The sequence below is a fragment of the Eumetopias jubatus genome, unplaced genomic scaffold, assembly GCF_037043125.1.
Source record: "Eumetopias jubatus isolate StellerSeaLion01/CBP00866 unplaced genomic scaffold, mEumJub1_p1.0 scaffold_17, whole genome shotgun sequence".
Classification (NCBI taxonomy): Eukaryota; Metazoa; Chordata; class Mammalia; order Carnivora; family Otariidae; genus Eumetopias; species Eumetopias jubatus.
The window spans coordinates 28288350-28312566 of record NW_028274823.1 but is presented as its reverse complement, the minus strand read 5'-3'; the positions used below and the strand labels follow the sequence as shown (position 1 = coordinate 28312566).

General features: G+C 42.1%; 1 protein-coding gene across 7 annotated transcripts in view; it reads right to left on the bottom strand.

The window, feature by feature from the left end:
- Window positions 1-20044, bottom strand: part of FBXW4 (F-box and WD repeat domain containing 4) — an 81222-nt gene extending 61178 nt beyond the window's left edge. For all 7 annotated transcript variants that reach the window (XR_015767111.1, XM_088019956.1, XM_088019957.1 and 4 more), the window contains exons 1-2: window positions 19240-20044; window positions 1565-1660 (exon numbers count right to left, since the gene is read on the bottom strand). Coding sequence is in view for 6 of the 7 variants with exons in the window: in XM_088019956.1 (XP_087876082.1) it covers window positions 1565-1660; window positions 19240-20033 (890 nt within the window). In the remaining variant the exon portion in view is untranslated. The remainder of the gene's footprint in view (window positions 1-1564; window positions 1661-19239) is intronic.
- Window positions 20045-24217: the final 4173 nt, after the last annotated feature.

Below are 24217 nucleotides of genomic sequence, written 5' to 3'. Positions count from 1 at the left end.
ACGCAGAGAGAGAGAAAGAGACAGAAAAAGAAGAAAAAAGAAACGAAGAGAAAGGCAGACAGACTCTGCCAGAGCCCAGGCTCTCTGGTGGGGACTAAGCCCCTTTCCCAAGGTAGACATCCCAGCAGCCTGTCCTACTCTATGTAGGAGTTCTGGAGCTACCAGATCCCAAGCAAAGCATAGGGACAGCTGATTCATCCACATTTACTGAGACACCATCTCCCACTGCCAAGCCTGTCTGAGCACACTGGGCTGTGTTTCTTCCCCAGACTCCTTAATACAAGCGTCATGGGAATGTGGAAAAGTTCTGCAAATTGACTTGACGGGCCATTAAATGCAGCTTGGTCTTTGTAGAGCTGAGTTTCTGCTCAGGAGGTTTTTACAAGTGTGTGCATATATTATATAGAACATGTGTAGAGTGTGTATAGATGCCTACATTCTCACTCATTATACACTTCCCTCTTCAACATCCCCTTGCACAGGTTTGTGGCACAGTCAAGTGGGATGGTTGGAATGCATGTGTTTAGAGCCATCTGGTAAACAGCCATTTGCCTAGGACGAGAAACCAGGTTCATTCCAGGTGAACAGTGGAGAATCCTGGGGCAGCCTGGTAACTGCTTTGTGTGTTTATTTGCCAAATTGCTTTGAAAACCATCCCCAAAAAAGACGTCAGGGACAAAACCTTGATAAAGAAATAAACTCCACTTTCTGGTATTAAAAGGTAAAAGCAGGAAGCAGAGGGCAAAGTTTTTTTTACCATAAAAATCAGTCTTTCTCCCTAGTAGTTTCTTTACCACCACCAGGACCCCCGCATAATTCACAGCAACCACCACCCAAGAAAGCAGCAGAAACTGGACACCAGCAAGAGAGAAGGGGTCTTCAGATGAAGAAGCCTGTCTGCAGGTCAACCTGGAATGAGGAACCATGACGTTCCTTATCCATTCCAACCAATCAACAAGGAGCACTTCTTTGGTAGGGAGTCAAATGATAATTATGAAATAATGTAGCATCAGTGAAGCATACAATTTGCGGCATTAGCAATCCAAAGCCACTGTCTAAATTTCCTCACAGTTCTGAACTCTACCTCCTGTAACATCTATAGCCAAGGCTTTAGGTCCTATTTTGCCTTCTTAATAAAGTTGGGCAGAGGGCTAATGGAGTGAAGGAAGTGAAGGCGTAACTCCATAGAGTAGATTTAAAGAAAAATAACTGTAAAACAAGATGGGTTGAAATGTTGGCTTCATTTCTTTCTTTTGATGAGGTACATTAACAGTGGTTACCTCTGAGTGGTAGCATTATACGGAAGTTTTATTGCCTCTTTAAACGCTTCTATTTTTTCAAATCTCTACAATAAACGTGTTATTTTTATAATCATAAAAATGTGGAATTTGTTAAAGTACATTTTTTGGTAATTTTTACAAATGTAAAAAAAAAAGTCCCTCCGATGCCCCCTTTGCCACACCACTCAAGAGAGGCACATATCCACTCTAGCTAGGACCAGATTTTTTACTTCCCAGCACGCTTTTCTGTCCCAGGTAGCTTTAAGAGTCAAGAGGCTACTTACCTGCATCTCCACTTCAGCAGGATCCCCTCTCGGCAGCGCCCCAACCTCCAGTTCTGAGACACCCTCACCCGTTCCTTCACGGGGACACTGGCCATCCTGTGTTCAGACAGAACAGATAACCCAGTCACAACTCATTGCCAACCAGAGAAAATTCCATAGGCTTATGAGTCAGAACTCAGGAGTATTTAGAATACGTCTAGATATAAGTGATGGGGTTAGGACACCAGAAAGGAATAACTTTCTCTCTCCACCCTAGGATAACCAAGGGAGCCAAGGAGAACAGCCTGTCCATTACAGAGTCTGTAGCGATGCCAAAGCAATCTAATGGAGAAAGGATAACAGAGAGTTGGAACCACTGGCTATCCCTAAGGAAAAACACAAACTCTGACTCCTACCTCATACCAAACAGAAAAGTTAATTCAAAATAAATTTAAACATAACATGTAAAACTATAAAGCTGATAGAAGAAAATACATCAAAATATCTCTGCAACTTGGGGGCTAAGCAAAGGTCTCTTAGGACACAAAAGGCAATAGCATAAAAGTTTAATAAATGAGACGTTACCAAAATTTTAAATTTTTGCTCACCAAAATTAATATATATACCACAGTCCGGGGGAAACTGTTCACAAAATGTATACTTGACAAACGGCTTATATCCAGAAAATATGAAGAAATTATAAATACATATGTATAATTGTATGCATATGTATATATTATACATGCATTTATATATATATGTAATTTTATACCTGTAATTGTGTGTGTATATATATATAAACTAATATAGACCACTCAATTATATGCACAAATATATACACACACAATTATATATACATGTATATGTATATTTTTTGAAGGCCAGTAAGAACTCTGTTACAATCTTGGTGGGAGAGCAAAATGGTACAGTCATTTTGGAAAAATGTCTGGAAGTTTATTATAAATCTAAACATATACCAACTGTATGACTTAGCAATTACCCAAGAGAAAGCATATGTCCACAAAAAGACTTGCACAAGAATGTTCATAGGAACTTTAGTCATTAACAGGCAAAAGTTGAAAACAGCCCAGGCAGCCATCAAGAGGAGAATAGGCATACACCCTTTGGTATATATTCATCCAATGAAATGCTTCGCGGCAATAAAAAGGAAACAGCTACTGATATACACAGTAATGTGGGTGAATCTCAAAAACATCATGCTGAATGAAAGAAACGTCACACATGGGGCGCCTGGGTGGCTCGGTTGGTTGAGCGGCTGCCTTCGGCTCAGGTCATGATCCCAGGGTCCTGGGATCGAGCCCCGCATCGGGCTCCCTGCTCAGGGGAGAGCCTGCTTCTCCCTCTTCCTCTGCCTGTCGCTCTACCTACTTGTGCTCTCTCTCTTTCTCTGTCAAATAAATAAATAAATCCTTAAAAAAAAAAAAGAAACGTTACACGAGAGTTCGTGTTGTATGATTCTGTTCATGTGAAGTCTGAGAAGGAGAACTAATCTATAATGGAAGAATCAGAGCAGTGATTACCACTGGGAATCCTATCACTGGGAAGGGGATTGACTGGGAAGGAACATGCAGAAACTTTCTGGAGTAACATTCTATATCTAAATCTTAAGGGGATTTGGGTTACACGGATATGTATGCGTTAGTCAAAAATGCATCAAATGAAAAAACATGCACCAAATGATATACTTAAGATGTAAGCATTTCACTGTATAGAAATTTTTCTTAAACAAAAAAGCCCATAAACTAATATATACCAGTCAATTATATGCATGCATGCTGAAGTGTTTACAGGTGAAGTGTACTGATATCTACAACTCACTTTGAAATGCATGATAAAGCAAATACAGTGAAATGTTAACTATAGAATCTAGGTTGTGAGCATATGAGTGTTCATGGTACATTTCATTCAACTTTTCTGTTTTGAATTTTTCAATTAAGAAAATGTTGGGAGTGTCAATAGTACTTTCTGGGTGAGGAAAGTTAAGAGCAGTAAGAGAGAAGGGAGTGCACCAGCAACAGGAATGGCATAGTTTGTGACTGGGCTGGAGTGGTAGGGGACAGGGAGAAGAGCACAAAGCCCCTCTGAAAATGCACCTTTGGACAGAATTTTGAAATTATGGGCAAGAATTTGAAAACTTCACCTTAAGTCCCATAGCTCCCCTGTGTTTCCCTGGCCTGCTCCATTGGACAATAAAGGTACACTGCTTGGGACAAAGTAATAACTACCAGGTCTGTTGAGAAAAGAAGAGACAGACATGTATTTCTTCCAGTCTCTGCTATACCTTCACATTTACTACCCTTTGCTAAAAGGCAGCAATCAAGTCCTGCTTTCAAGATTACAACAGATACAGGTTAGAAAGGATGGTTTTAGGGGCGCCTGGGTGGCTCAGTCGGTTAAGTGTCTGCCTTCGGCTCAGGTCATGATCTCAGGGTTGTGGGATCGAGCCCTGCGTCAGGCTCTGCGCTCAGTGGGCAGTCTGCTTGAAGATTCTCTCCCTCTGCCCTTCCCTTCACTCACTCACTCTCTCTCTCAAATAAATAAATAAAAATCTTTTTTAAAAAGTTTCCTTCCTAGGGCACCGGGGTGGCTCAGTTGGTTAAGCAGCTGCCTTCAGCTTGGGTCATGGTTCCAGGGTCCTGGGATCGAGCCCCGTACTGGACTCCCTGCTTGGTGGGAAGCCTGCTTCTCCCTCTCCCACTCCCCCTGCTTGTGTTCTTTCTCTAGCTGTCTCTCTCTCTCTGTCAGTTAAATAAATAAATAAAATCTTTATTAAAAAAAAGTTTCCTTCCTGTTGTTTAAATGTGTACAGTATTTTTTCTAATTATGGGTAAGACTGAATATCTGGTCATATGTTTGAAAGCCATTAGCATTTCTTCTGGGAAATGCTTGTTCATACCCCTTGTCCCTGTTCCTATGAGGACTTTGGTCTTTTTCTTGTGAGTTTGTAAAGCCTCTTTATATAATCTGTATTGTCAATTTTGTTCCAATTTATTCTTTTTATAGCATTTTATCCATGTGGACACTTAAAAAATGTTTACATATCCATGACTTCATGTCAATCTTCTGAAACACTTTAAAGAGAGTGAACGTTCAGGAAGGGGTTTCTTATTTTAATTTTCTGGCTAGAAGATCAACCGAAAATAGATTTTTTTTTTTTTTAAGTAGGCTCCATGCCCAATGTGGGGCTTGAACTCACGACCCTGAGATCAAGGATCACATGTTCTACTGACTGAGCCAGCCAGGGGCCCCCAAAATACATTTTTATTTCAATTTTACTATGGAAAATCTTTCAATATAGTGAGTAGAGTTTAGTTAACCGAACTGAATACTATTTTAAAAATGATGTAGAATGTTTTAATCTCTCTGGATCATAATTCCAAAGATAATTTATTTAACATTTAATATGGTGTTTATGATGTGCCAGGAACTGTTTTCCACTTACCCAATGCCTATGCATATTAAGTATCAATGGGCTTGTTGATAGTGCAATTATACTTCCTGTATTTTATCCAATTAGAAGACCTTGGAAATAAGCGATAAGCAAACTAGCTGATACTTCAATTTAAAAAGAGAATCCCAGAAATGACCCAATGAACTTAATATATAACAAACAAAGTAAAATTTTAAAGTAAGGAAAGAAATCACTACTCCATTAGTGTTGTTGGGTTTATGTAGCATGTTCCAAGTTTATGAGGAAGAAGGGAGGGAAGAGGAATATACACGCCTAGAAAAACAAGGGAAGTAAATACTCTAAAATAGTAAACTGGGTCCCACCCTCCCCCCACTTATTGGGGACGCTATAGGACAGTGAAGGAATGGTCAGACCAATGCAATATTTACAAAATGAACAATTCAAAATAAAAAAACAAAATAGTTAACTGTGGATAGCCAACTTGATGTATTTTTATTTTCTTTGTGTTTTTATGTATTTTCCAATTTCTCTACACTGTAATATTTTGGTGAAGAGGAAAATACTTATTAAAATAATAAATTATTATTAATGCTGGTGACAAAACTGGGTATCAACAGAGAAAAAAGCTGATTTAGATGATATCTCTTAACCCAATATAATAAATTCCCCCAAAATGAAAGTGAATTTAAAATATTTTTTTGACTAGAAGATTTTAAAGTGTTTCAATTTTAAATGCTGCACAGAAGAAAAAAGAGATTAAAATGAAAACAGAGTAAACAGCAGGGGAAAATTAGCAATACTATAGGTACAAGTTTTATCTCTAAAACTTTTAAGGGACTGATAGAAATCTACCAGAATAACACGCTGTCTCCAATACCCTGTCATCTACAACCAACAGCAGATAAGAACAATCACACGCTGTCTACGTGACGAAACACTGGGGAAACATCCCACAACATTAATACAGACATGCATATTAAAACAATTATTAAAGTGCCACCTCACATCTATTACTAGGTGGAAAAAACAGAAATTGGCTTTGGTTTGATAGAAAGGTTTGTGTTTGGTTATATATTGCAGGTAGCACACTGGTACAGCCTTTCAGGAAGGAATTCTGTCGAGAATTGTTACATGACAGCTTCTGACCCAGCATTCCCATTTTCGGCACTAAATCACAAAGAAATAATTCAAAAGAAAAATATATTTTTTACAAAGGTATTTATAGTTGCGGTGATTTTTGAGCTATAACCTGGAAATAGCCCAAATGTTTGTCTGTGGGGGAGAACAGTATACACATGCAACGTAATACACTGCCGCTAGAAATGACAAACGTGGGAACTGCCAAACATTTTGGAAATGACCACAGCAAGCAATGGTAATTAAAATGAAATCAAATTTATAAGGGTAGCAGTGAAGAGATGCTACATAAAATTACATCTCCATAAACATGTCAGAAGAAGTAAATAGATGGTGCTTTGGAAGTGAGTTTATAGATCTTACATATTTCTACATATCTCTCTCACATAATTGTTGATAGATCTCTCGATTTACCTTTAACTAAATAGTAAATTCAATGAAGTTGTGGGAAAAGCCCAGAATGCACACTTAGGAAACTGGGATCTGAATCCCAGTTCTGCCTCTAACTAATTATAAAATTCTGGTTACCTCACTTCTCTAATGGTCAATATCTTCCCCCAAGAAACGAGGATAGTATTTCTTACCATCATGGTTTTAAAATGACAACTAAAACAAAGTACAGTGTAAGTACAAAAAAAGGTTCATTCTTTTTACATAAATATAAATACAGGTAATAGTTAATATCGATTAATGGTGTCATCCCTGAAGCTAATCCAATAACCATTTATTTCTCTTCTAATTTAACTACAATTATTAGAAATTGTTCTAATGTCAAACATTAGTCCTCTTTCGGGCTGAATGATAAGGATTTGGGTTTATACACATTAAAAGCTAAACTATATTACTGGATTCGTCCACTGGGTGAATGCGGTCCCCAGTTTCACACTGATAGAGAGCAAGCCTCGCTACCAGATGGAGAGAGAACTAAGCACAGCAAAAGACAGTTAACAAGATGGACCAAAGAACTGAACTCTTAATGAGAAAGATTAGACTCTGTGTCAAATCTTATCCACAAAGCCCTCCCAGGTATAAAAGAAGGCATCCTCTGTAGCTCACCTTTCCTCTGGAGTTAGGTCCAAGTTAAGAGGTGGAGGTGAAACCAAAAATTGAATATTCTAGATCACAGCAGGAAGGAAGCATGGGGGAAAGAATCAACATATTTCCTGAACTGGGTTAAGGACAACACTTCTCTCATCTCTCTGATCACTTAACTGCCCTTTGCTGACACTTTACTAAGGGTCAAAGCACTGCCCTGCGGGCCTGATCAGCAAGAAACTCTCAAAGTTGAACTTTAGAAGCTGCTACCAAACAGCAGGTGCAGGCCTCCTCTCCCACAAGCAACGCCATCCTCACGACACTTGGCTCTGGCCCTTCAAATCAAATTTCGACTTTTTTAAGCCACTCCCTTTGGCTTCGACTTGAGAAATAGTACCACCTTGTTAAAAGCAGCTTAACAACTCAGCTTCTTCATCCCTTTTGTCCACTCCATCATCTTTGATGGTTAGTTTCCCTAGCTGGTGGCGAAATCATACGTATATTCTTATTAGCTTCAGCACCTGAAAAATCAGAAGGAATAAAATAATCTTTCTCTGAAAACAGGTACCAGCTCCCCCCCTCGGGACCTGTCACGGTCTAGTCAAAGGGGTTGGTAGAACAAGGCAGCAGACGTGCCTAAGAAGATAGGAGCAGATGCCCCTTGGAATTCAATAAGGACCCTTGTTCCCATCTTTGAAATGCTCTCTGGTTGGCTATTTCTCCAACACACTTGCTGGTTTAAAGTGGGGGTGCTCCCCCCAAAATGATTAGTGCCCTGTAAATAAACCTCTCACAGGGCTGTTAATGTGGCGAGGAATCTCTAACCGGCCTGTGGGCCTGGTGGAACTTCCATTTTCCCAGCCTGCCTTCTCTCTTGCCTCAGGCTCATTTTCCACTTGGGCCCCCTCCCTCTCAGCTTTCCAGCACTTAGTCACTATTACAGTTTGACTGCATTCCTGGGCGCAAGACCTATTTCAAACAAAAACAACACAACATGCACCCACGGTACGCTATGGTGCTCCTTCAAATCTTGGCAATCAGTGAGTCTAGAGGGACAGAAATTAATCTAGGCAGTTATCTAGAGTCCCCTTTCATTTCAGCTCTCCTCCCTCACCCCCCAAACTCAAAGCAAATAAGTCTGAATAAAAATGCCTCAGGGTGAAGGAGCAGGAAGTGCAGGTATCTCAGAGAGGCCTTATACTTGCACGGCCTCTAAGACCAGTAAACTCCTGGATCACAACTCAGTTTCCCTCCCTGCCCCATCTTGCAGTTTGGTTCCCCTTGGATGCTGCGGATGCCACCTCCCCGCATGACTGGCATGACTTCCATAAGCATAACTCCCTGCTGATTTGGGAATTCGGCAAAGGAGGGGATCCCGTCCACAAACAGAGAACAAGGCCATCTCAGGAGGCACCGGCTAAGGAGAGGTGACGCGGCTATGCAAAATGATGCTCGGGGCTTGGAATTTTAACACTGCCTCTTGATTTATTTGATCTTGCTTTCCAGAAAGATTGTCCCTTGTAGTGCCTGTACCTACCCTACCTTCTACCAATACTAAGAATTTGGCTTTAATGTAAAGTATTTTTTTAATGTAGTCAATTTTATTCTTCTTAAACCACAAAACAGAGTCTTTGGTGGTACAAGCGTCACTAGTTAAGAGTCTTGTCAACAGTTCCCAGCTGGGGAGGAGGCAGTTAGAGGCCAGAACTCCTGAGGGGTCTCTTTAAAATGCTAACCCCCAGGGTAAAAGGCTCTGGCAAGTGTGGAGGTGCAGCTGGCAGTGCATGGTATTTACACAGCCCAGGGAAACTTCTCAGTCTTTGTCTCCACTTGCATGAGGTCTATCATTAAGATTTTAAAAATATTTAACTTATTATTATTATTATTTATTGATTTATTTACGATCGAGAGGGAGAGAACCAGCAGAAGGTGAGGGAGGAACAGAGAGGAAGAGAGAGAATCCTAAACAGGCTCCACACCCAAGACAGAGCCCAACATGAGGCTCACTCAGTCCCACGACCCTGAGATCATGACCTGAGCCAAAATCAAGAGTAGGACACTGAACTGACTGAGCCACCCGGGCGCCCCAAGTAAGATTTTTTTAAATCAATGAAAAATCATTGTATTGTGTTAAACTGCTTATCCTTCTGACTAGGAAACAGGGGAATGGCCCCACCAGCGAGTCAAGTGAGACTGCTCCCTACAGTGATGATAGGACCATGCACAAGGTGAGGCAGCAGACGTCTGCACCTGTCCCTTGCGAGGCCTCACCTTGCTCACCCGACCTTACCTCCCATGGTCCCACACCATGCAAGCGAACTCCAGCCGAGCCCCTCTCTTCTACATTCATCCCTACCTCGGTACCTTCTCCTAAATTGCCAGCACCAGCCTACTTTGTTGTCCCTGACAAACGCTTGCTTCCCTCTTCTGGGCACTAATCAAATTCACCCATTCTTTAAGATCCAGCTTATGACTCTACTTTCCTAAGTTCTGCAAACAGTCCGCTCCCTCTCATGTGAACCCCTGGGCTGAACCTAACACAAACTGAGGCACTGTTAACTTTTTGCAGCTTTATGTTTTGTTTGTCATAAATTCCACAGGATCAAATCTTAACCTCTCAGTACTTCTAAAAGTACATCCCAGCCAGCATGCTGCAGAGCGGTGGTATACCAGGAACCCCAAAGAACTGGGCCATCAAACTTTAAACAATTTATAGAATTGATTTTCATTCAACTAAAGATCCACCCACTTTCGTGAAGATTTCAGACAAACCACAGAGCCACAATGTGGCCCCTGGCCCAATTTGCTACAAATAAGATGAAGATTATATGTTCAGAGGAAGGTATATGAAAGGATATAAGAGAACAAGATCAGGGCAATAAGCAGTTCTACTAGAACAGTAACATACCACATGGTGAATAAATAAATATACAGGTTTTTCAACTTTCTAAAACGTGATTTTTAAAAAAAATTTACCTTTTAATCCTTTCATGTACTACCAAAAATTCTAACAGCATACAAAAGTATGTCTTAGACACAAAAGGGGAGAACCCCGGGCCTAGCATAATAAGTATTTTAATAGATACTGCTTAGGAACCGCTTAAGTAAAGTCCTCAAAAGTATAGTTCTCCCTTTGGCAAGTCACACTTTCAACAATACTTGTAGCTTTTCAGGAGCCTAGACACACTACCTTCTAGATCCAAAGTCATTTCCTAAAAATGTATAATATACCACACCTTTAGGAATCCAACCAAAGCCTCCAAATTCTTACGCTAGAGAAGCTCGAGGGAAGGAACTTGAGCAGATAAATTACCTTAATGTGGTACCACATGTCAAAGCTGTCCAAAGAAGTTTCAGAAGCAGTAGGCATAACCCCAATTCATAACCCTGAGTATAGGATTTAGGGTTATGTTCACACTCACATTGACTTCCTCCTACTTATTGGTCAAGTTCTGTATTTGCAGGGCACTTGGCCCGTGTATGTTCTCCAAGATGTCAAGAAATATTAGCAGGGGGGAAATTTTATGGTCAAACACTTTAGACAATGCTGGCTGAAACAAAATTAAACAGGTCTCTCGATCACAGGACTTCTCAGTGTCTTTAATTTACCAATGGGTATTGTGAACCTCCAAGAGAGGCAGTGTGGAGCACAGCATTTCCTACACTCATTTGATCACAGAATCAGTTTTTCACGAATCCCACAGTACAACTTTCAGAAAGGCTGATCTAGCAGTTTCCGAGCATAAACAACAGCAAGAAAGATGCCACTATTTTTTGTGAACAGACCATCCGCTCAGTGAGTCATGAATTAGGTACTAGCAGCTTCACAAGTGGACTTTGTTCTCATACGTTGAAAATGACTTTTCCCTGGGCTCCCCATCTGAAATGTAAGGAATAATTACACTGCTCTGCTTCTCAGGGTTGTTTTTTATTGTTTTTAATCTTGCAACTGTGTTCCATATTAATCACTAAAACAGGTTCTCAGCCCAAGTAGCCAGGCTTCAAAATCCCTGGTGCCCTTCCAGCCTGGATGAAGGGATGGAAAGAACATGAACCAGACGCCACCCAGAAAGTTTTTACATCTCCAGTTTTGAGGCCATTATGATAAAGTCAAACTGCATCCAAGATATCGGATAAATGACAGTTTCTTCTTTAGTAACTCACTTCTAAAGAGAGGACCCTCTTAGGCTCACACAGCATCTGTATCTGAATCTTGACTCACCTTTTCAATATGGGCTTTCTAAAAAAAAATTTAAAGAAACATGGGCGGTCAAAGTTGGAGCTACAGGAAAGAAAGAAAAAGATGTACTGGAAGAAGACTATTTCCCCTTCTCTGCAGAGAAAGAACCCATTACAAGCTCGTGAGCAGGGGAAATATCATGCTTTCTGGTGAAATAGCTTTCCAGGAAAAGTATCTCAACATATTACTATAAAACAATTTAATTTCCCTGTCCCATCACCTGCCACCCCATCCCCATTCCCCCCAAAAAGCCCACAGATTGTGGATTTCCTCTCATTCTTGGCAGAGTTACCAGAAGAAACATAATACCCCCTTCGGACTGCTCCCAACAGCTGCTGGAGCAAGATGGGGAGCTGGGGGTAACCTTCCAAAGCAGCCTCTTAAAATGACCATTCCCCCTGCCAAACCATGCATCCAGTGAACACAAGACTTGTCTTTCCCTACTTTCTTAAACCAAGGAGAGACCCCAAAAACAACAGCATCCCCTAGTCCAAAATACTTGCCTCCACCCATCTGATCTCCTCATCTTGACTGTAAGCTGAAAGTTGTGTACAGTACGCCCCATTCTGTGTCTTCCCTAACCTGCGTTTCTTGAAATAGTCCTCTACTACTTCACAGGACTAGTATCTTTTGTTTGCTTAACCCACCAATTTCCAAGTTTGAATTTTTACCAAACTCCTACTCAGTGTAATCTCCTTGTCACTGTCCACCTCCCCAATACCACATGCCTTGTACACACACACACACACACAAACTTCCTTTCAGGTCAAGAGCCTTGAAAAACAAAAGTCTAGGAAGAAATTCAGCAATGACTACACGTATCCCAGCCCTTTACCCTTCCCCAACATCATCAGACACTAAATGCGCTTCAGTTCTGTTAGAAAAGCCCCATGCCAGGCAGCAGAGAGACTTCCAGCTAGTCTTCAGCCTCTCAGCCGAGACCACCAACAAAGAAGTTCATGAATGTCAACTGGGGGCAGAGGCAATATCTCTCTTTGCTGAGGAGAAACTGGATGGAGCCTCCAGCATCATTCCCCAAAGGTGACAGCCGAGGTTGAGTGAAGACCGTGAAAACTGTACAAGAGCTGAGGGAGAAAATATAATGGAAGGAATGATTCGGAATCAGGGGCAGAAGAAGGTGGAGGGAATGAACTGGCTGACCCCAAATGTCTTTTCCATCTCTAACTCCTATGATTCTTTGACCTCCAATTTTGTGCTGCAGACAAGGAATGGAAAGTCAACAGACGTGGTGATGTTTTGAAAGAGCCTGGCGGTCTGCTCTTGTCATTTAGTGGCCTTTGCATGTATTTTTTAAGGTGTCTCTAAGCCCTGTCTTCATTTCACAGTTGTCACCTTTCTCAGCAATTTGAGCTCATGTCAAATACCAAAAAGAAGGAGAAGAAGAAAGAATGTACTGGCAATTAATTGTGGGCTAAAGAGGGGCAGCCCAGGGCCCATTGGGTGGCCCAGACGTCTAGGGAGGGCAATGAGGATGGTTTGGGTCTAATGGAGAACTGATTCAGAGCTGAGACAAGGCAGCTAAATCTCTAACAAAAGATAAATTATTTCTCCAGATAGCTTCATCCTTGGCTGTAGATCCAGTTCAAGTGTTCACATGATTCAGGATTCACAAACATATTCTTACTTAGCACTTCCGCCTCATTTCCACTGACTACAACTGGATTCCCATCTGAATTCTGTTCAAATCTGAGCAAGACTCCTTTCCTCAAGAATAAACCAAATCTGGGGCGCCCGGGTGGCTCAGTCGGGTAAGCGTCTGCCTTCCGCTCAGGTCATGATCCCAGGACCTGGGATTGAGTCCCATGTCTGGCTCCCTGCTCAGCGGGGGAGCCTGTTTCTCCCTCTCCCTCTGCCTGCCGCTCCCCCCTGCTTGTGCACTCTCTCTCTCTCTCTTTCTCTCTGTCAAATAAATAAAATCCTCCCCCAAAAAAGGAAGAAGAAACCAAATCTTTGGATTCTCAACCTGGTCTGATGGCTGATGCACCTGAAATAAATTCTGGAGCTTAGCCAAAATCTGTTTCTGTAGATCAGAGTGAGGGGGAATCCCAATTTTCACTGAAAATTCAAAACTTGACTCTGTCCTCACTTTTTCAAACAGCTTATCTCATCTTAAATTTTCAAAATTTACTGGCCTTAAGAAGAGTCTACCGAAATACTCCATGTTCTGGGATGCCTGGGTGGCTCAGTCAGGTAAGTGGCTGCCTTCAGCTCACGTCATGATCCCAGAGTCCTGGGATCAAGTCCCACATCCGGCTCCTTGCTCAGGGGGGAGCCTGATTCTCCCTCTGCCTTTGGCTCCCTCTGCTTGTGTTCTCTCTCTCTCTGACCAAAAAATAAATTAAAATCTTAAATAAATAAATAAATACTCCCTGGTCCACAGTTATGAGTTGGAACCAGAAACTAGTCCAATGCCAGGGTCAACCCAGAGTTAAGTTTACGCTGTCACACAAAGATAATTCTTTTCTATGTCAAACACTCAAAAAACATTTTTTTTAAATCTGTATGGTTCCTCAGTAACTTCACTGTCAGTTTGATTTCAGCAGCTCACTATCTTTACAAGGTGAAGGTGCTAGCACAGAAAATTCAAAGTATGGAGCACTGAAATATTTTCAGAGATCTCATCTCAACAGGAGTTGCTCATCTTACAGACTGTGAAGACTTTGGGTTTCCTCCATGTTTCTGCCTTGAATGTTAGGAAATCCATCCTCTACTACTCAAGTTTTACAAGACTGGAAATTATATAAGCAGCTCTATATTCTCACGGTCTTGGAGGAAAAGGCCTCTTCCATTCTTCCAGTTTGGATTTGGAGGCACTAACTGCACTAGACCATTTCCTGCTTCCACAGGTGTATTATTTATTTTAAGCATGTAAACTGACCTCAACATTTATTAACTCACAAAACGATTAAAAATAAGGTCTTTTCATAACAGCTAAAGAGAAATAATACATCCACCTATGAAACTTTTCAATCAATTAGAGAACAAGTAAGTGACTCCCCTTCCTAGGTAAGGCAGAAAGGGAAGGAGAAGGCCTAAGCTACTTTAAGTTGCTAATTGTTTTCTGAAAATTACTGTTCAGACCTTAAATGCATCCAGGCAACAATGCCTTCTCCAGGTCAGAGTTAGGAAAGGAAACTTTATGCTTTCTGGGCCAAAAAAATGCTCTTAAGTATAATCATTTTAAAACAAACAAACACACTCTGCTTATCTGTGTCCATCTCACCACTCTGGACGTTAATCATCACTGAAATAGATACCCTGCTCCCCAGCCTCAAAGAGCTCCAAGCCTGCAAGACCCTGGCTAAGGAATGAATGTACATGCCAGGGCAAACACCTCAGAGCCTTACTTCCTAAACACCTATTGTTAATTCTAGGCAAATCTACCACAAGTAAATGCAAAGGAGCACCCAGGTATTGCTCAAAGGATGGTTAAAATAAAATTCAAGTTTGAAAACATAGGACTTAATTTGGGAGGAATTAACATGAGACTGGCAAAAGTATCTTTAAAAACACCCTTAGATTATATATACAGGTATACTGTATTCTGTTCTTTGCCCTTGTTCATTTCCAGTATTAGAACTTACAGATAGCACCTCTGCTCTTCCACCTGTCATATTGTCCGTCTACTTCTTGCGTTTAGTCTTCGTTATAAACGGAGAGGGTTAAATTTCACTGTTTTGTTCTTGAAGACTGAACCAGGTTAGCTTCCCCCCTACTCTTCAGGGAAAACTTAAAAGACCACTATATGAAACATTTCCTTGATTTTTATATTAAAGATATTTCTATTCCCCCAGGCTTCATAAAACCTTCAAAGAAAACTGATTTTGAACCAGATGACTGACTCAAACTGTCTTTGTGTTCACTTTTTTTTTTTTTTTTTTTTAAAGCTCAGATACCTACCCATGTTCACTGTTTGGGCCAGAGGCCTAAAGGGAAGCAAATTATTTGTTTGTGGTTTTAAAAGGGGCCAAAATGCCTTCAAGCACAAGTATAAGACCATTAACAAATCACAAGGAACCAAAGCAGTTCATCTTACTCAACAAAGCTATGATCAGTTAGGAACAGCCAAACTGAAAGGGAATTGCCCTGGGCCGGAAGGTCAGTAAACCTTAGCAGTTCATGTTTTTGAGAATCAAGAGGCTCTTATATAGCAGGGAGTGCAGATCCTAGACCCACAGGTTCTGTTGTCCTGCTTCCAAAAGCATTCAGGACAGGTGAGAGAAACTAAGCGGTGTGTGTGTGTGTGTGTGTGTGTGTGTGTGTGTGTGTGTGTGTGTGTGTGTGTGTGTGTGTTTTCCCCCACCTCCTGTCTTTCGGCAGCACCTCCAATTCAAACCATCTCTTTTGCTAAATACAAACTGACTAGACAAGCTAAGCAATTAAAAAGTTCCATTTTACAACACTTTATTGAGTGCCTACTATGTGCTTAACTCTGTACACATTTGTACATTTAAGCCTCATTTTACTGGGTAGGTGTTTCCCTTTCTTTATAGATGATAAAACTCAGGTCCAGTGAGGCTGTGTAACTTCTGATAAAATGAAGTTTTGTGTTGTGCTCATAAAAACATCCCACTGTCCAGTCTGCAGTTAATTAGCCCAAACCATAAACTACAGCCCTGCCACTATCCAAGCAGCCATAGTCTCATACTTTGGGCCCAGGCTCTCTGACGCCCTATGAGGACTGGGGTGTATGCTGTCTCCCTCCAGGGATGACAACCACCTCTCTTGGTGGCTTATCATGTCTCTGCAGCTGTCCAGAAACAGACCACACTGGTAAACATTCTCTCCACCTGCTGTAACACGCATAGCTTTTCCCCTCAACTCAGAAAACATGAGCAGTGACCCTGCTCTTTATCAAGTGCTGTGGTAAAACAACTTCCCTAGAAGGTCGGAGATAGCCCATCCTAGGACATGGGCAAGAAATCAAAACACACATGGCTAATAAATAATAAAGCTGTATCACTTAACAGTCTCAAAGCACTTTATACTACAAACTCATTTTCATTTTGTTGTTTTTGCTCACAGAATGAACACTCATTCCCATTATCTCTCTTTTAGGGAGAAAAGGGAAGAAAAATAAACATCAATTCTTTCATTCATTCATTCAATCTCTATAAGGAAAGAAAGCCAAGCTTTGCCTTAGTTGGCTTGGGTTTCAGTCACTTTAGCCAACTTCCCTTAAAGGTCAACTGATAGGTCCTTTGAAAGAATTTTTCTTGTAAGAATGAAGGTAACAAGACCGCATGCCAAAAGATCCCAAAGAATCATTATCATTATACTAGACAACAAACCTGACTAGATAACTAGACAAAATCATGCTAGAATAAAAGTTAAGCAAAATAATTAGGTTCAAAATTTACAAAAGCTTATACTAATCTTGTACATCATTAATAACACCCAGCTGAAAAACATACTGAAAAAGAGACTGCATTCACAATAAAAACAAAATGCGTAACACATATAGGAATACTTAGTAATAAATGTGACTATATATATAGAGAGAGAACTTTACAGTGAAAACCACAGAAACTTTTGAAAAGGCACAGCCATCTTTTTCCGCTGGGGAGTTGAACATAACACGGATAAATCTAACCCTAACCGGTAACAGACTCTACCAAAAAACAATATTTAAAACAGTAGAAAAATGGAAAAATATATCTATGGAACAAAATGGAGTTCAAATGTACATACATACGTGTGTGTGTGTGTGTGTGTGTGTGTGTACACACACATAAACTTAATAATTGGCAACATAAGCTTTCTAAAACAAAGGGAAAGAGAATTGTTTAACAAAAGGTAGAGTGATAACTAGGTAGCCACTTAGGGAAAAAAAAAGTTAAATTCACCCTTGCACCAGAACAAAACTGATATTGATGAAAGTGTTATTTTAAAAAATCAAATGTAAGAAAACCAACAGAATATCAAAAAGAAGATTCATCAGGTCTGTGGAGAAATTGTAAATTTCTCAGTTTGGGGGTAAAAAAAGAAAAAAATCACAAAAGACTGACAGATTCTGATATATTTAAGTGTAAAACTTCTATAGGCTAAAAACAGTAAAGTAAAAAGGACTGGGGAAAATATTTGCATCAAAGATGACAGATGAGACCTAATATCTATGACCCACAGGATTCCAAATTTATGAGAAAAACATCAAGACCCCAATAATAAATGGGCAAAGACTAGGTATAGATGATCTCACAGGTGAAACAAACACATGGGAAAATATTTATTGGGGTCTGTAGTAAAAAAAAAAAGGCAAAAAAAATAAAACTTTGGGATACAATCATATGCCCAACTAAAACAGATTTTTAAATTTTCATATGCAACTGGCTTAATCATTCTTTGTTGGTGCCACAGTAACTTAGTACAATTTTACACCATAACCTTTGACCCAGCAATGCCAATCTTGAGCATTTATCCTAAGGAACTAATTTAAAAAGGCATATGTTGATCTCACTGATATGAGGAATTTGAGAAACAAGGTAGAGGATCATAGGGGAAGGGAGGGAAAAATGAAACAAGAGAAAACCGGAGAGGGAGACAAACTATAAGAGACTGTTAATCTCAGGAAACAAACTGAGGGTTGCTGCAGTGAAGGGGGAGTGGGAGGGATGGGGTTGCTGGTGATGGACACTGGGGAGGGTACGTGCTATGGTGAGCGCTGTGAATTGTGTAAGACTGATGAATCACAGACCTGTACCCCTGAAACAAATAATATATTAATAAAAAGCTTAACAAAATAAAATCACTCAAAAAAATAAAAAGGCATATGTGTGGTATGTGACATATCTCAAAAGCTGTTACCCAAAAATGCTTTGTTTGTTTTACTGTTATCTATAATAGCAAAAATCTGGACACAACATGAAAGTTTAATATTAGAAGAATGTTTTTAATCTCATTATGGTAGAGTTTACAAACATTTATTATGCACCTATTCTGTCAAGATCAGTAAAACAGCAACTGGGAGGGGGCTGAAAAGTAATTTTAAATAATGAATAGTTGTCTAAAGGTAATGATATTATAGCGTTTTATGTTTTAAAAAACTCTTTAATGTTGTTATACTGTTTTAGAATTACCTTTTTTAAAACCCAAATTGGATGGAATTTTAGGTGCAATCTAAAAGCTTTTAATCACCCAATTCTTCCCCCCCCCTCCCATTTAACAGTTCATGCACAGGTCTCAGATCCTACCCGAAACAGGCCAAACTGCAATACCATGCCTTTCTATACCACCTAGACCTAATCCAGTCCCCTGCCATAAGCAGGAACCCTTTTTTGTGTCGTTCTGCCTGCATCAAGTCAAACTACGGTTGACACTTGGACCAGGAGCCTTCTTTTCAGGTCTGAGCCCTTTTCTCCATATTCGATTTTATCTGAGCCCTGCAGCCTAACAACCTTCAGAAGAGGGTGAGTGGATGAATACCCATAAAAACGTTCTGACAGACCACATAGTGGATATGGGTCCTACACCTGGACCGGAGGAGGCGTCCGAAGCCTCAGACCAGCCTGGCTCTTGGGGGGCTGAGGCACCTGGCCAGTCACCGTCTGCGAGGGAAGACACAATTACAAGCTGAAGGCAGTGCTTAAGATAGCTAATTAGGAGAAGCCGCCCAAGGAGGGTACCGACTGAGGGATGCTCATGGGAGGCTTTCTCGGAGGGGAACCTCCGACAGGAGAGGGGCGCTCGGGGAGGGGTCCCCGCCGAAGCCGGGTCTGGGCCTCGCATTCGGGGTGCGACACAACCCCGGGCCGACCAGGCCGCGGCGCCCCGCCCTTTCCCGGGACGCGGGCCGGCCCGGGGCGGGGAGCGGGCGGGTGAGCGGGCGCTTACAGGTCGGTGCCGAGCCGCGTGAAGCCGGAGTTGAGCGAGGCCCGGGCTATCCGGCGCCAGAGCAGGTCGCAGCTGGTGAAGCGCCGCAGCCAGCCGCACACCTGCGCCAGGCGGCCGAGGGCCCGCATGTCCAGGTAGGAGCAGATGAGCAGCAGCAGCTCCTCCGGCAGGCGCAAGAGCGCCGGCCCCGCAGCGGGGCGGCCGGCCGGCTCCCGGGCCGCCGCCTCCTCCTCGGCCGCTGCCGCCATGGCCACCCCCGCAGCCCCAGCCCCCGCGATGCAGCCCCACGCCTGACCCCCTCGTCCCTGCGCTCTCCCCGGCCTCGCGTCCTCCCGCCGCCCAGGCCTGACCCTCCATTCCTCCTTTTTCCCATCACCTCTTCCTCTGGCCTCCTTCCCCGCCCCTGCGCTCCCCTCATCTCTCCGCACGATCCTTCTCGCCCCTTCCTCCACGCTTCCGCCTCCCTCTCCTTCCTCCCCCGGGCCTGCCCTGGCTCCCTCCTCGGCCCCCAGCCCCGCTGCCTCCTTCGCTTTCTGCAGCCCCGGCTTCCCTTCCGCCCCGCTTCCTCTTCCGCCCTGTCCTGCTCCCGCTTTTCCCTTCCCCTTCCCCTTTCTTCGCTTCCCTCTCGCGACCCTCCCTCCCTGCAGTTTCCTCGCCTCCCCGCCCTCGCCCTCGCCCGGCCCGCTGTTCCCGGGCGGCCCCGGGTGGCCCTGGCTGCCCATGAGCGGCCGCAGGCCCTGTCCGACGCACAGCCGAGCCGCCGCCACCGCCGCCCCGGGAGGAGGCGACACCATGTCGGACCGGGTCACATGGGGCGGCGCGGGCCGGAACCTGGGCCCGCCCCTCACACCCGCGGCCCTGGAGCCGCTGCGGGGTGCGGGCCAGGCCAGGGAGCAGACCTCTCCCCCACAGGCAGGACAGCCGGGAGCGCCGGGTGGAAGCACATGCGTTCATTCGTCTGGCATGTGAGGCCGGCTGTGGGGCGGCGAAGGCCCTAAGAAGAGCTTCCGCCTTCCAGGAATCTACCTAGTAGTGCTTCTGCCCTCAAGAAGCATCCACTTGGGTGGCCTTCCCTCTCTAGAAGCCCTCCTCTTCCTTGGGTGATGCCTCCTTTCCACAGGCCACCTCCCAGGGCCCCATGAAACGGCAGCCCTGGAACTTGGCACTTTCCTTTGCCCAGGTCCTCCCACAGGGTAGGAACCCCGTCCCGACAGTGAGCTGGTATTTTAGACATTTGGGGAGGCTGCAGTCCTCTAGATCCTGAATCCATAACTCCCAGTGATGTTATCAGTAAATGGCAAAACCTAAGGCTTCTTACTGGTTACCACACAAGTGCAAATGGATTCTCCAGGGTCACCCAGGAGTCCTTCCCCCACACCACCCCTTCCATTCACAAGGGCACCGACCTGAAGGGAGAGCTAAGAAAACCCTACTGAAATCTAGACATGCTGTCCAACACATCCCGCTAGTCACATTGTAGCTATTGGGCATTTGAAATACACAACAGATTTTCAAGACTTATACAAGAAAAAGCATGTTAATTATCTTTTTTTTTAAAGATTTATTTATTTTGAGAGAGTGAGAATGAGAGAGAGAGAGAGAATACATGAGAGGGGGGAGGGTTAGAGGGAGAAGCAGGCTCCTTGCTGAGCAGGGAGCCCGATGCGGGACTCGATCCCGGGACCCCAGGATCATGACCTGGGCCGAAGGCAGTCGCTTAACCGACTGAGCCACCCAGGCGCCCAAGCATGTTAATTATCTTAATACTTCCATATTACATGAAGTGATAAAGATTTTTGATACAATGGGTAAAATATATTTTAATGTAACTACTAGGTAATTTATAGAGGGCCCCGGGTGGCTCAGTCAGTTGAGCATGGACTCTTGATTTGGGCTCAGGTCATTATTTCAGGGTTGTGAGATTGAGCCTCCACTGGGCTCTGTGCTCAGCGGGGAGTGCGCTTGAGATTCTCTCTCCCTATGCCCCCCACCACACCGCTTGCCCATGCTCTCACTCTCTAAATAAATAAAATCTTTAAAAATAAAATAAGGGGCACCTCAGTTGTTAAGCATCTGCCTTCGGCTCAGGTCATGATCCCAGGGTCTTGGGCTCGAGCCCTGAGTTGGGCTCCCTGCTCAGTGGGGAGCCTGCTTCTCCCTCTCCTGCTCCTGCTCCCCCTGCTTGTGTTCCCTCTCTCGCTGTCTCTCTGTCAAATAAATAAAATCTTTTTAAAAAATAAAAATTAAAAATTAAATTATACATGTGACTTGCATTTATGGCCCCAATTATTTTTCTATACATAGCACTGGACTAGGCAGTAAGATGGGAGGAAGATGACTAACCCTGTGTAGCCTGTACCCCAAGTCCTGTTTGAGGGTTTTATTTTGTATTTACATCTGAAGACCCATTTTTAGGGAGCAAGAATGAATGAGAAATCAACTCTGGAAAATTATTCAATACCTAGGAGAGCCAAGGGGAGACCTAGGAAAGCTCCTACATTGTATTATGGTGCTGCAGAAGCATCATGTAACAAGGTCAGACCAGAATCTGGCTTTGCCCTAGAATTACTTTTTGATCTTAGCAAAACAACAACAAAAAACCCCACCTATCTTGGCCTTTTAGTGTTCTCAGTTTATAGTGGAGATAATGCCTCTGCCTTACTTTCGAGGGATAAATGAGATGATCCCTGTAAAATGCTTTGAACTCCTCTAAGAAAATTCTCAATAATAGTTACAGGTCAAATCCTGTTACAAAAAATACCCTTACAAAAAAAAAAAAAAAACACAAAGGCTTTGAGTAGAAAAAGGTTTCCAAACTCCAGCCGGTGGTTTACTTAAATAAAAACAATATTTGATATGACATTTCAATACAACTAAAGAATTTAGACCATCTCTTAAAGATCATTATAAAGAAATTATTCATAGGTATCATACCTTTAGAAAGTTTGAGGTAGGAATACTACAAATTGAGGTAAGGTCATCAACTCAACATTATTTGATTTTGCTACATTTGTGTACCATGAACCACTGTGGAAGGAAGACAGAGAGGAATACAGCATATGGTTCCTACATTTTGTGTTCGACTGTGTTAAACATGTTTGTAATTTCTTATTCTTTGACTATTTTTTAACTGTTCCTCTATAGAGTAAAGCTGAGTTTATGCACATGACCTAGTTTTTACTGGAGAACTTGAAGACACAAAAAATTATTTAATTAACCCAACACAAATCAAGTCAGTGTTAAAGTCACAGAAATGTAACTTACTCTTTACCCTATGTTACCTTAATTGATGGAGAAACCAAACCATCATTTTAAAACATCAAATCACCCTTTAACGCCCAAACTAGAAATCAAGTGAACTGTTTGAACTAGAATTTATGGCTTAATGATTTACCCGAAAAAAAGCCTACTCACTATGTAGAAAGGCAAAGCCAAAATGGAAAATTGGCATTTATTCTGTTACTTGGTAGTTATGTGTATCCCTAAAGTCCTGAGCATGAAAAGAAACCCAAAACTATAGTCTTAGCTCAGAGAAGCAGCTAGAATTTTTACTCTCAAAATTCTTTTTTGGGTGAGAGTACTTAAAAAGAAAAAAAACAACTATGGCTGAAAGATGGGTTTATAATGAAAGTAAATGTATATCTTCATAGAGTACCTGAATAGCATTTTACTGTCAAGAAAATAAATATATTAATAGCTCCCCAAAAGGGAGACAGAGTAGAGTGGACTTTAGAATATTTTTAAGAAAAGTCATCAACTCTCTTGAAGTTCAAATTCAGGAAGCAATCATAATAAAATAATGTAGGGGTGAAATTTACCTTTATTTTTATAAAGCTTTTTATTAAAATTTTAAATTTGCATATTAATAAGTAACCTGAGAGCATTAGACTACTTTAAACTTAGCCAGAAACATGAAGCTGAGAATATATTAAAACTTAAGATTCAATATGAATTTCACACTTGGTATTTAGAAACACTAATATTATTGGGCGCCTGGGTGGCTCAGTCGGTTAAGCAACTGCCTTCGGCTCGGGTCATGATCCTGGAGTCCCGGGATCGAGTCCCACATCGGGCTCCCTGCTCAGCAGAGAGTCTGCTTCTCCTTCTCACCCTCCTCCCTCTCATGCTCTCTGTCTCTCATTCTCTCTCTCAAATAAATAAATAAATAAATAATCTTTAAAAAAAAGAAACACTAATATTATTTACTTTTATACTCGGTATTTAGAAACATATTATTTACTTTTAAGGAGGATTTTTAAGTATAGAAATAAAGTTCTTTGTGTATGTCCATGTAAGTGATGTGCATAGTAGTGACTATTGCTGTTACAGGTAATTATGTATGCTTAGGATTGTAAACAACACTAGAATTGTGTGTTCTGTCCATTCTTATAAACACAGGCGGCAGTCTCAGACAGGAGCCCATGTACCCATTGGTCAAACACTCAGGGCCCCAGCCTTTAACTTTAGGAGTAGGCAGATTTAACAGGGGGATCATTCTGAGCTGAACAGAAAGAGATGATTTTGTGAATGACAGTTTTCAATGGCATATACTGGTTCAGATGCTCACCATTATACTTGTATAATAATAATAGCTTAAACACTTACTATTTATCAAGCAGTATTATAAGAGCTTTCCATGTATTATCTTATTCCTATCAACAATCACATGAGGAAGATACTATTAACCCAGTTTTTTGCAGGAGATGAGACCGAGGCCTGTGGCCACATGGTTCCTAACTGGCAGTCTAACCCCAAAGCCGTACTCTGAACCATGCCTTTGCCATACACAGCAGAGAATGGAATAAGACACTCAATTCAGGGTCCTCTGAGATTCCTTGCAACCGATAAAGACACACTTAATAATATTATACTTTACCTCAAGCAGTTCTAGCATCTAAATAAAAGCTGCTTCTAAGCAGTTAAAGTAGCTCCTTTCTTATCTCCAATACTTTTTAAGCGTTAACTATGTAGACCTCCA